This window comes from Olea europaea, chromosome 15, assembly GCF_002742605.1.
Source record: "Olea europaea var. sylvestris chromosome 15, O_europaea_v1, whole genome shotgun sequence".
Classification (NCBI taxonomy): domain Eukaryota; kingdom Viridiplantae; phylum Streptophyta; class Magnoliopsida; order Lamiales; family Oleaceae; genus Olea; species Olea europaea.
Window position 1 is genome coordinate 139,150 of NC_036251.1, and position 13,080 is coordinate 152,229.

A 13,080-nucleotide genomic window follows, 5' to 3' on the forward strand; every position below is an offset into this window, starting at 1 on the left:
CCATACAGTTTGACAATCTCATTAAAGAATAACATGGCAACCTTGGACGCATCGGATGTTTTGCTACAGGGGATAAAGTGAGCCATTTTCGAGAAACGATCGACAACCACGAAAATAGAATCATGCTTCTTTGGGGTGCGTGGCAGTCCTAGCACAAAATCCATACTAACGTCTTGCCAAGGACAATTGGGGACGGGGAGAGGAGTGTATAGGCCCGTGTTCTGCTTCTTCTGTTTGGCCAATTGACAAGTGTTACATGTACTAACAATTTTAGCCACATCTCTCTTTAAACTAGGCCAATAGAATTGGCGTTCAACCTCATCAATGGTCTTATCACGCCCAAAGTGACCGGCTAACCCTCCCGCGTGAACTTCCCACACTATAAAATCTCGTACTGAAGTTCGAGGGATGCACAATTTATTGGCTCGGAAGAGATAACCCTTCTCAAGTCGAAAGCCATCTGTGCTGTTTGATTGTCCTCCTTGCAAATCGAGAAAGATATCCTTAAAATCTGGGCATGCCTCGTAATCCTCCTTAAGCCTTTCAAAACCAATGACTTTGACACTCATGATCGACAAAAGGGAGACACGACGACTTAACGCGTCAGCTGCTTGGTTCTCCACGCCCTTGTGTTTTAAAACAAATGAATAGGCCTGCAAATATTCAACCCAACGTCCATGCCTAGAACTTAATCTCTTCTGAGAGTTGAGGTAACGGAGGGCTTCGTGGTCCGAATAAAGGACGAATTCTTGGGGCAACAAGTAGTGGCGCCAATAGCGCAAAGCCTGGACCACCGCATACAGTTCCTTATCATACGTTGAATATCGTCGTTTGGCCTCATTTAACTTTTCACTGAAATAGGCGACAGGGTGACGATCCTGACTTAAGACTCCGCCTATACCTACCCCAGAAGCGTCACATTCAACTTCAAAGACTTTGGAAAAATCGGGAATACGCATGACAGGAGCTTCTGTCATTCACTCCTTGACTAACTTAAAGGCCTTCGCCGCCCCTCGTGTCCAATGAAACTCCCCTTTCTTCATGCACTCCGTGATAGGCGCCATAATAGTGCTAAACCCTTTAATAAAACGGCGGTAAAACGTAGCTAAGCCGTGAAAGCTCCTGACATCATGAATGGCCTTAGGCTCAGGCCAGTCAATTATCGCCTGAATCTTAGTAGGGTCAGCAGACACCCCTGTCGACGAGACAATGAACCCCAGAAAAACTACGCTATCGGTAAAAAAGGAACATTTCTTGACATTAGCATACAGGTTAGTCTCGCGAAGGGTAGAGCAAACTTGTTTGAGGTGGTCACGGCGTTGCTCCTTAGTTTTACTATAGATGAGGATATCATCAAAGTAGACAACGAGAAATTTACCCATGAACGGCCGAAGAGTTTGTGTCATTACCCGCATGAAGGTACTCGGCGCATTACTTAGCCCAAAAGGCATGACCAGCCATTCATAAAGGCCATCTTTCGTCTTAAACGCGGTCTTCCACTCATCCCCCGGGCGAATTCTAATTTGATGGTACACACTCTTTAGATCGATCTTTGAAAAGATTGTTGCGCCAACCATCATATCCAGCATATCATCAAGCCTAGGAATGGGAAAACGATACTTCACCGTAATCCTATTGATAGCGCGACTATCCACACACATTCTCCAAGATCCATCCTTTTTGGACGTCAATAGGGCGGGGACAACACATGGGCTTAAACTCTCACGAATGAATCCTTTGTTGAGAAGGTCATCCACTTGCCTTAGGAGCTCAGCGTGCTCGGTAGGATTCATCCTATAATGTGGCAAATTTGGAAGGGATGCGCTGGGGACGAAATCTATAGCATGTTGAATATCTCTTAGCGGAGGTAGATGATCAGGTAGGTCCTCTGAAAAGGCATCTCGAAACTCCTGAAGGATCGATTGGACTTTCGCAGTATCCTTACTTGTGGAGTTAGATGAAACCTCCATGACTACTAAGGCGAACACAATTGAGTCACCAACAATTGTACGCTCAAACTCTGTAGAACTAATGATATGCAACCCCTTTTGGTCCACACTTTTCTTCGCTTCTAGTGAGCCAGCCGGCTCTGGGGGTAGTAGGTTAAGGTGAATCTTCTTTCCATTAAACACGAAGGAGCAGGAATTGGATCGACCATATATGGTTACATCTAGGTCAAATAGCCAAGGTCGTCCTAAGATGATGTGCCCGATGTCTATCGAAATGACGTCACACCATATATGGTCCTTATACTCCAGGAACTGGATAGGGACTAAACAACGCTCCTTAACAGCTATAAAGGAGGTGTCAACCCAAGAGACACTATAAGGTTGGGGGTGAGGAACTGGCTTCAACCCTAGACGGGATATAATAGCCTTCGAAACCGCATTAATACAACTGCCACTATCCACGATAACTTTACAGCCCTTGTTATTAATCTTGATGTAGGTGTGGAAGATGGCATGACGGCGCCAATCGTCGGCATCCTTAGGCTGGGTGAGGGTGCAACGGACGACACCGACTCTGGGTGTATGTGGGATAATGGGACTAGCCTGAATACAACCTAAGAAGGTATCCTCACTGTCCTCCAAGTCTTCAAACTCTTCTAACTTAGGGTCATAAGCCTGATCCTCTAGTGGTTCGACGACTATATCCTCATGTTCGTCCAGAACTAGGGCTCGGCTAGGGCACTTAGAAGCAATGTGACCAAAACCCTTACAGTTGAAGCATTGCAAACGGGAGGATGTCCTTGAAACCTCAGAACCTCTACCTTTGCTATCTGATGAGGGGTAGTATTAGAGGGAGGAGGACCTAAAATAGACTTAGGGGATGGCGTGGATGCAGATGAGGCTGTAGTGCGGGAGTCACTACGATTTCTATACGGTGTCCTAGTCACTAATTCATAATCCCGAACGAAAGAGTAAGCGTGGTCGAGAGTGGTGACACCCCTAAGGACAAGCTCCTCAACACTCTCCCAAAAGAGCTGAGCAGTGCCAGTTAACTTCAAACTGGCAAATTGTACCCTCCGGTCTTCCGGGACCCCATACCATGCAAAGAAGCGATCCATATCTCTAACCCATTGATTGAATGCACTAGGATCTAGACAACCGTCAAACGTAGGGGCATCCAACTTAATGTTTCGAAAGAGGCGCTCCTCGTGGCGAGAGGGAGATTGTGTACCATGACAGTAATATCCCCGCTCTCGTTCTCGAGCCTGATTCCCTTCCCTACGACCATGTCGGGCGTGGTGTCGACCACCTTGTGGGCGACGATGAGGCATATTAATGGAAGCCTCAGAGTTCTCAGTCTCGGTCGAATATGGGATTGGGTCAAGAGTATTCAACCTAGCGGTTAGAGCTCTATTCTCTTCACGAGTAGCGGCTACCTCAGTTTGGACAGCTGTTAGTTGATTTTGTAATTGTGCAAGCTGTCTGGTGAGGGCCTCAATTTGGGCGGGGTCCATGGTAAGGTTACTAGAGCTAGAGGCAGTAACGCGACCACTACGCAATTGCATACACGGTAACACGACTACGTAAAGTGCACTACTGAGATCAATAATCAACAATCAACTAGTGCCAACCGAAGAATTAGTGATTGAAATTATTATTATTATTATTTATTATTTTTATTATTATTATTTTTCTTTTGTTATTTTGTCAATTTAAAGTTTGGGGTTACTCATGGCTCGATCGCAAGCTAATACTACTAATGCTAATAAAATAGAAAAGCAAATGTCCAAATACTAGGTCTAGTCACGTGGGGTAAACGATTGAGTAATGGAATTTAGTTCGTGAAATATAATCAAATAGGTTTAAGGTAGTATTATCAAAGGGCTAGTACACATCAATGGAATTTAGTTCGTGAAATACAATCAAATAGGTTGAAGGCAATATTATCAAATGGCTAGCACACAACGAATTAATTGATGCAATTCTAAAATAAAGAAATAGCGTCAACTAAAAATAAATAGGATCAGGAACTCCCTGAGTACTGTTGGTTTGAGTCGTCCCAGCGTCGAATGTCTCCACGTTCTGAACTACTAAGCCCTGAGATGCCAAGATAGAAAATTTCGTGCTCGTCGAGGTGCGATACTGAACAGTCAACTAAAAATGAACCTGTAAATGATGTCAGAAAATTTAAAATTCACGATACCTTTTTTTTTTTTTTTTTTTTTTTTTTTTTTTTTTTTCTCTTTTTTGTTTTTTTCTCTTTTTTTTTTTTTTTTTTTTTTTTTCTCTTTTTTGTTTTTTTCTCTTTTTTTTTTTTTTTTTTTTTTTTTCTCTTTTTTGTTTTTTTCTTTTTTTTTTTTTTTTGCACTAATCAAAACAATTATTAACTGTTACATAATCAAGATAGGGGAAAATTTAGGCCCAAAACATACACTACCCATATATTAACATATGGCCCAAAATACCAATCAATTTCACTATGTGCATAAACCAGTTGAAGCCCAATTAAGAATAAATTCCAGTCTCACGCCCCAAAACTATCGAGATTTCGTCTTTGGCTCGACTCTTTGGCAGAAGACGGCAGCGTGGGATGAGGTGATTGGGGTCGGAGCTTTGTCTCTGGTTTAGGAACAGCTAGCGGGTAGTGAAATTTCTTGTTACTGTGTCGCCGGTTTGTGGTATTGCGTTGTGTGAGGAGAAATATGGGTCGCCGGCGCTAAGAGAGGTGGAAGGCGATGACTGAGCCAAGAGGGTTAGTTACTGGATTTTGGTTAAGTATGGATTTCTTGTAGACGTGGGGGAGATGTATTGCATAGGTGGCTTTTCTGTTTTTCGCACTTCTGCTTCTCTCTTCGTTAGAATTCGGGCGAGAGAGGTAAAGGATGTGAAGCTGTGGCGGCGGCACAAATTTGTGTTCACTGTGTTGAGCTTTTGTGTGTTGTTGGCGGCGGGCTGTTGAATTCGGTTGAATGGAGATTGGGTTGGAGGCTCGGCTAAATGGAGGTTTGGTCGCGTTATGGATTTGGCTTGGTTAATATTGGCAGTGTGTTAGTTTGTTGACAGGAAGGAAACCATGACCATGACCGAAACGATTGGAAGTCCTTGACTCAGAGTAGGAGCAGACGCAGAGGCCGGGTTCTGCAGCAAGACTTCATGGGTTTAGTGAGTATAGGGCAACCGGAAAATTTTGTTTTGTTGCAGTGAAAATTCCCAAGTTTTGCTCTGATACCAATTTGATGTAGAATGATTAATTCAATAAAGATAACAAGAAGAGATATAGGAAAAGGAAGAAGAAGAAGAAATAGGGCAGAAGAGGGAGAAGAGATGGCAGCAGCCAAACCAATAATTCTCAATCAATTCATCATCCCAAATAACAATGTAAGATAGGTTTAAATACTGAAGAATAATGCAAACCTAGGGCCAAGCCCAATACACAAATCCATAAATTTAAAATAACCTAAATTCCAACTAAAATAATTAAAATTGCTAAAATTAATTAAAATTGGATGTCCTCATCAAGTGTCCTAGCCGAGCCCTATTTTTGGAAGAGCGTGAAGGTATAGTTGACGAGCCACTAGAGGATCAGGTGTATGAGCCTAAGTTAGAAGAGTTTGATGACTTGGAGGATAGTGAAGATACCTTCTTGGGTTGTATCCAGGCTAGTCCCCTTATCCCACATACACCTAGGGTCGGTGTCGTCCGTTGTACTCTTACCCAGCCGAGGGATGCCGACGATTGGCGCCGTCATGCCATCTTCCACACTTACATCAAGATTAATAATAAGGGCTGTAAAGTTATAGTGGATAGTGGCAGCTGCATTAATGCAGTTTCGATGGCTACTGTATCCCGTCTAGGGTTGAAATCTGTTCCTCACCCTCAGCCATACAGCGTCTCTTGGGTTGATACCTCCTCCATAGCTGTCAAGGAGCGTTGTTTAGTCCCTATCCAGTTTCTCGAGTATAAGGACCATATATGGTGTGATGTCATTTCAATGGACGTCGGGCACATCATCTTGGGACGACCTTGGTTATTTGACCTAGATGTCACCATCTACGGTCGATCCAATTCCTGCTCCTTTGTATTTAATGGAAAGAAGATTCACCTTAACCCACTACCTCCGAAACCTGTTGGCCCACTGGAAACGAAGAAAAGTGTGGAACGAAAAGGATTGCATATCATTAGTCCTACGGAGTTTGAGCGTACACTTGTTGGTGACTCAGTTGTCTTCGCTTTGGTGGTCATGGAGGTCCCATCACACTCCGCAATAGAGAACCCTGTTGAAGTCCTATCGGTCCTCCAAGAGTTTCGAGACGTCTTTCCAGAGGACCTTCCTGATCATCTACCTCCACTGAGAGATATTCAACATGCCATAGACTTCGTTCCAGGGGCATCCCTCCCAAATTTGCCTCATTATAGGATGAATCCTACCGAGCACGCTGAACTTCAAAGGCAAGTGGATGATCTCTTTCACAAGGGATTCATTCGTGAGAGTTTAAGCCCGTGTGCGGTCCCCGCCCTATTGACGTCCAAAAAGGATGGCTCTTGGCGAATGTGTGTGGATAGTCGCACGATCAATAGGATCACGGTGAAATATCGTTTTCCAATTCCTAGATTTGACGATATGTTAGATATGATGGTTGGTGCCACAATCTTTTCGAAGATTGATCTGAAGAGTGGATACCATCAAATTCGAATTCGCCCAGGTGATGAGTGGAAGACCGCGTTTAAGACGAAAGATGGTCTTTATGAATGGCTGGTCATGCCTTTCGGGCTGAGCAATGCGCCAAGTACCTTTATGCGAGTAATGACACAAGCTCTCCGACCTTTCATGGGTAAGTTTCTTGTTGTCTACTTTGATGATATCCTCATCTATAGTAAAACTAAGGAGCAACACCTTGACCACCTCACGCAAGTTTGCTCTACCCTTCGTGCAACTAATCTATATGCGAATGTCAAGAAGTGCTCCTTCTTCACCGACACAGTCGTTTTTCTTGGTTCATTGTCTCTTCGACAGGGGTGTCCGCTGACCCTGCTAAGGTTCAGGCGATCATTGACTGGCCTGAGTCCAAAGTTATTCATGACGTCAGGAGCTTTCACGGCTTAGCTACGTTTTACCGTCGCTTTATTAAGGGGTTTAGCACTATTATAGCGCCCATTACGGAGTGCATGAAGAAAGGGGAGTTTCATTGGACACGAGAGGCGGCTAAGGCCTTTAAGTTAGTCAAAAAGCGAATGATGGAGGCCCCTGTCATGCGTCTTCCCGATTTTTCCAAAGTCTTTGAATTTGAATGTGACGCCTCCGGGGTAGGCATAGGCGGAGTTTTAAGTCAGGATCGTCACCCTGTTGCCTATTTCAGTGAGAAGTTAAATGAGGCCAAACAGCGGTACTCAACTTATGATAAGGAACTGTATGCAGTGGTCCAGGCTTTGGGCTATTGGCGCCACTATTTGTTATCCCAGGAATTTGTCCTTTATTCGGATCACGAGGCCCTCCGTTACCTCAACTCCCAGAAAAGATTAAGTTCTAGGCATGGTCGTTGGGTCGAATATTTACAGGCCTATTCATTTGTTTTAAAACACAAGAAGGGCATAGAGAACCAAGCAGCTGATGCGTTAAGTCGTCGTGTCTCCCTTTTGTCGATCATGAGTGTCAAGGTCATCGGTTTTAAAAGACTTAAGGAGGATTACGAGGCGTGTCCTGATTTTAAAGATATCTTTCTCGATTTACAAAGAGGACAATCAAGCGCCACAGATGGCTTCCGACTTGAGGAGGGTTATCTCTTTAGAGCCAATAAATTGTGCATCCCTTGAACTTCAGTGCGAGATTTCATCGTGTGGAAAATTCATGCGGGAGGGTTAGCCGATCATTTTGGACGTGATAAGACCATAGAGGAAGTTGAACGTCAATTCTATTGGCCTAACTTGAAGAAAGACGTGGCTAAAATTGTTAGTACTTGTAACACTTGTCAATTGAGTAAGCAGAAGAAGCAAAACACAGGTCTATACACCCCTCTCCCTGTCCCTAATTGTCCTTGACAAAATATTAGTATGGATTTTGTGTTAGGACTTCCACGCACCCCAAAGAAGCATGACTCCATTTTTGTGGTTGTCGATCGCTTCTCAAAGATGGCTCATTTTATCCCCTGTAGCAAGACGTCGGATGCGTCCAAGGTTGCCCTATTATTCTTTAATGAAATTGTCAAATTATATGAGCTTCCCAAGACCATCGTGTCTGATAGGGACGTTCATTTCACTAGCCATTTTTGGAGGACTTTGTGGCGCAAGATGGGTACCAAATTGAAATTTTCTACGGCCTACCACCCCCAAACTGATGGTCAAACTGAAGTAGTTAATTGAAACCTTGGTAACCTATTACGTTGTCTGGTCCGGGAAAACTTTCGAAATTGGGATTTGATCCTTTCTGTAGCTCAAATTGCGTACAATAGCTCTATAAATCGTTCACTAGGTATGAGTCCATTTGAAGCCGTTCATGGGTACAAGCCTAGGAAACCGTTAGATCTCATCCCTATATCCCCACAGGATAGAGTGTCAGTATCAGCCGAAACATTTACACAACATCTTCGCGACTTACATATTGAGATCAATAAACAACTTGAAGCTAGTAATGCAACATATAAACTCCAAGCTGATTTACACAAACGACATATTGAGTTTAACATTGGGGATTACGTTATGGTTCGCATTAGGCCAGAGCGGCGTCTACATGGACCCGCCTCTAAATTGCAAACTCGTAGTGCTGGTCCTTTTAAAATTTTAAAGCAGGTTGGTCCAAATGCATATATTGTTGACATTCCACCACACCTTGGTTACCACTCTACTTTCAATGTTGAGGACCTTGTAGCTTATAAAGGCCATTTCATTCCCTCAGATGATCATCTGTCTTCTCCTATTGTGGACCTTGACCCTGATTCTTTGACCCCTTCTAACCCACTACCACCTCTCACAGCACAAAAAAAAATTGATGTTATTTTAGATGAAGAAACTGTGTTCACTACTGATGGAGAGGTTCAGCGCTTCCTTGTTCGTTGGGTTGGTCGACCAGATTGTGACTGTGCATGGATCTCCAGGGAGACACTACAGCAATTGGACCCAGATTTGTTAGAGTTTTATCGAAGTCAGCAGGATCTTCATCGGCCCAGATCGCCTCCCGTCCACCCGAGAGGAGTTGGTGAGGACACCAGGTTCAGGCCGCCACTGACGCATTTCTACAGACGCCGGAAGAAGCTTGCCCAGCCACTCAGCCTATGGTTGGGAGATTGACGGATACCTATGGTGATATAGCCACTTGACAGGGTCGAGTTTTCTCTCCCACCTCGGGAGAATTGATGAGGACATCCAGTTTTAATTATTTTAGTAGTTTTAATTATTCTAGTTGGATTTAGGTTATTTTAATTTTATGGACTTGTGTATTGGGCTTGGCCCAAGGTTTGCAGTATTTTCTAGTATTTAAACCTATTTTACATTGTTATTTTCAGTTGATGAATTTGATTAAATAAAAGAGTTCGCTTGCAGCCGTTTTTCCCCTCTTCCCCTCTTTCCCCGCCTCTGTCTTCTTCTTCTCTTCCCTTCCCCCATCTCTTCTGTTATACTTACTAAGTTATTATTCCCCTACATCATACGTTGCATTGCTTTTGCAATGAACCAAAACACTTTACTGCAGTGTTTTTTATAAAACAATACATAGTTCACAGAAAAACTTTAACATAGTAATGAAATAATAAGCAATAGTTCAATACAGTAACTTTTTAATTAAAAATTAAATAAATCAACGAAAGCAAAAAAGCAAACCATGAAATCAGATTTAGGATGTAAAGGGAGAAGTCACATTACTTTATAACCTCAAGGAGTTAGAACTTTCCCCAAAAAAAAAAAAAAAAAAAAAAAAAAAAAAAAAACATAAAAAAAAATCCAAAAAAAAAAAAAAAAAAAAAAAAAAAAAAGATACGCCTTGATATACTTGTACAACAAAGTTGTCATACAACTATATCATAATTGATAATACAAAACATTTACAGCAACAGTCATAATATGATACGTGTCAAAATTTCGAATGGTACTTTTGCTAACCCATTTTGCCTTCTAAAATTTGACTCGAGAGTGCCACATAAATGGTGATGATAACTAGCTTAAGAACATTGTCGACACATCCAGTAGCAAATCCGATATTCGAGTTAAGAAAGCAGATGAAAATTTTCAATTATGACACACCAAGCATGTTCGTACTTAGTTGCACTCTGTTTAAATTCAAATTCTGCTACTCAACAGATTTAGAATCAGCTGCATGAATTATTTTTCACCAATTTGTTCAACTAAACCCTAAGTCCATGAACAGATCTAATGAAATCAAATCATTAAAAACAATGTCAAATTATATTATTTTGGTCTGTCCTCCCTCCTAACATGTTTATTGAGATCATTTGAGTGAACAAGGACATTTTTATATCTACACGAGACATGCCACAACCACATAATTCGTCCTCCCCTTAATTTATTCTCAATTTGTGTCACGTTCACATACGAACATATATTATCATTTCTTGTTTAATCCATTCTATTCGTCATTCATCGTTTTACATACTCATACTGGTCTAGTACCATTTACTAGAACCTGTCTTCTAACTAAATAGGTATTTTACAAGAAAATAAGATTCTCAAACACTTCCTTTCATTCAAGCTGCTCTAGTTATACGCATTAAATACTTTCATCTTTGTCACCTAAAGATCCTAAATGATTAAAACAATCAATTTTTGGATACAATATGATTCTCTATGGTGACTCGCTATAACAGCAAGGACAATCAATGTATAATGTTTTAATTCTAGCAAAGAAACTTCTAAATCCAAACAGCTTGTCTAAAATTTTAACATGCACTATATTCTCCACGTAGCTTCGTCAATTAAAACTATGTCATTAACAAGTAACAGGCAGGAAGAGACATTATCTAGAGCATGTATCAAAAGTTCATTCACCACGAAATAACCTTGATACAAACATGTAGTAATCAGAAAGTTTCTACTACTCCAGCCACTAAGCTTTACTGCCAACATTTATATTTTACTAATATCAATATATCTAAAACAAATTCTTTTCCCCAACATCTCCAAGACTACAACAACACTTCCTTGGACACCACACAATATTGTTTTTTATTATTACTGAAAACAAAATGCAAATTTCTCTCTCTCTCTCTCTCTTTTTATTTTTCAGTCAATATCTTCATATGTAAATGGATTCTACAGTAATCTTCCTAAAAGATAGCTTTGAACCAATAGTTATTCTCATCTACATTGTCATTATAACCTACGTCATTCCTAAGACTAGGATAATTAACATTTCTATCAAAAATAAAGAGTGACAAACCATCCACACTATACATTCCATTAAATAATCTAAGATAAATTCCTTCATCTTTTAGTGATCTCATCTATATAAAACAGAACTCGCTCATTTTCATCTTCAATACACTTCACTTGATTTAGATCTCTATTTCCGTCCTTCCTCTGCTAAGATATCTGGGAAAACCTTTCCATGCATCCTAGTTCTTAAATATTTGTAAAATTTCTCTCATTAAACTTCTAGATCTCTCGGATACACACTCAATCCACGTTGAAGCACAAAAATGCAAAACACGAACTACTTGAGGAGAGTATCAGCCAATGGGAAAATAAAACAATATCCACCATCTAAAAGTCTACTGGCATACAGCCTATCTGAACCTTCAAATATTTGTACCACCGAAACTAAAATATAAACATCGCAAAAGTCAATGCCATCAAAGTAAACCGGTATTCACATAACCTGTGGTTTCCGATGCCAAAGAAATCCGTTATTTACATTCCTTTGCTCTTTCCCCATATCCTCGTCCTCAGGAATGGCATCAAGCATCCCCTGCCTCGAAATCTTTCGCTTTGGACTGATCAGAATCATCTTTGTTAATATAACAGGCATTCCCGAGCAACAACCTGCTACATAAACCTCCAAAGATGGAGAAGAAACTCCAAGTTTAGGCTGAAAAAATGCTGAACGCGAACGACCATTTGCCATGGAGGTCGCCGCATAGCAATCGATGCTCCAACCAGTCCTCGAGTCATTTTCCGGAGCACTCCCATTACCCCATGCGGCAGCATCAACCCGCTCCAGAGAGCCGCACAGGATCAACTCCTCCACGTTTTCACATACTTCAAATTCCGTCGGACCCGACAACCGGACACTATCGGTGCTGACGTATGTAACCTCTGAAGAGTCCTTATCCACACGATCCCGCCGGAGGGCAATCGAAGCGGTGTCCGAGGACGGCACGCGGGCGCCATTAATCTCCAACAAAACGCCGATCTCACGGCGGAGGTGGCGGAGCGTTAGGTGGTCAGGGACGGAATCCACAGCGCACGGCGCGATTCGCACATAGAATAACCGAATTTCCAAACAACCCCCCGTGAAATTCAAGGGTTTGTAAATTGTCAAAGATAATTCATCCCTCTTCTTATCCATTACAATACCCTAAATTCCTATGATTTGGATACCGTATTGAGGGAAATTATCGTTTAAATGTTGGAGAATTTACTTTTCAGGAGCATTTTGAATTGGAATATTAGAGTTTCGTGTTAAATTGAGAGGAAATTTTCAATGGAGAAGGCGAATTGTCAGAAGGAAAAAGAGGCGAGAACTCGAGGACAAAATGACACTGTTCTGCACGTGTCAAATACGCAGGGTAAGAAACTAACTTGTCATAGATACATGTACTTGGGTTAAATTATCCATGAACATCAAACTTTATGTCCCATTATCCCCATACACAACTCAGACCATGCAGCCCCATGTACTAGTAATGTATTGCACCTTTGAACCAAATGAGGCTGGACCAAGATACCACAGGCTTGCAAGACTTTCCCTGCGTATTGATTCATTACCGACTAAACGGAAAATGCTTGCTTCTATTCCCGAAAAGGCCTACTACAATCCTCAAGAAGCCTTTATCGACTTCTTTAGGACTCCTATTAATTTTCATTCCATCATATTTCAGTTTTCTATTTTATATTTTTAACTACACAATTTTTCATAAAATAATATTATACGTAAATCGAAAAATTTTCATTCTTTTTCAACCACTTA

At 41.5% G+C, this 13,080-nt stretch overlaps 1 protein-coding gene across 1 annotated transcript in view; it reads right to left on the minus strand.

Annotated features, from left to right (window-relative positions):
* The window catches only part of LOC111409735 (uncharacterized protein At1g01500), an 18,031-nt gene extending 5,352 nt beyond the window's left edge, over window positions 1-12,679 (minus strand). Inside the window, exon 1 of the mRNA XM_023039737.1 lies at window positions 11,770-12,679. Within this exon, the coding sequence (XP_022895505.1) occupies window positions 11,770-12,459 (690 nt within the window). The 5' untranslated portion in view covers window positions 12,460-12,679. The remainder of the gene's footprint in view (window positions 1-11,769) is intronic.
* Between the last annotated feature and the right edge of the window lie 401 nt (window positions 12,680-13,080).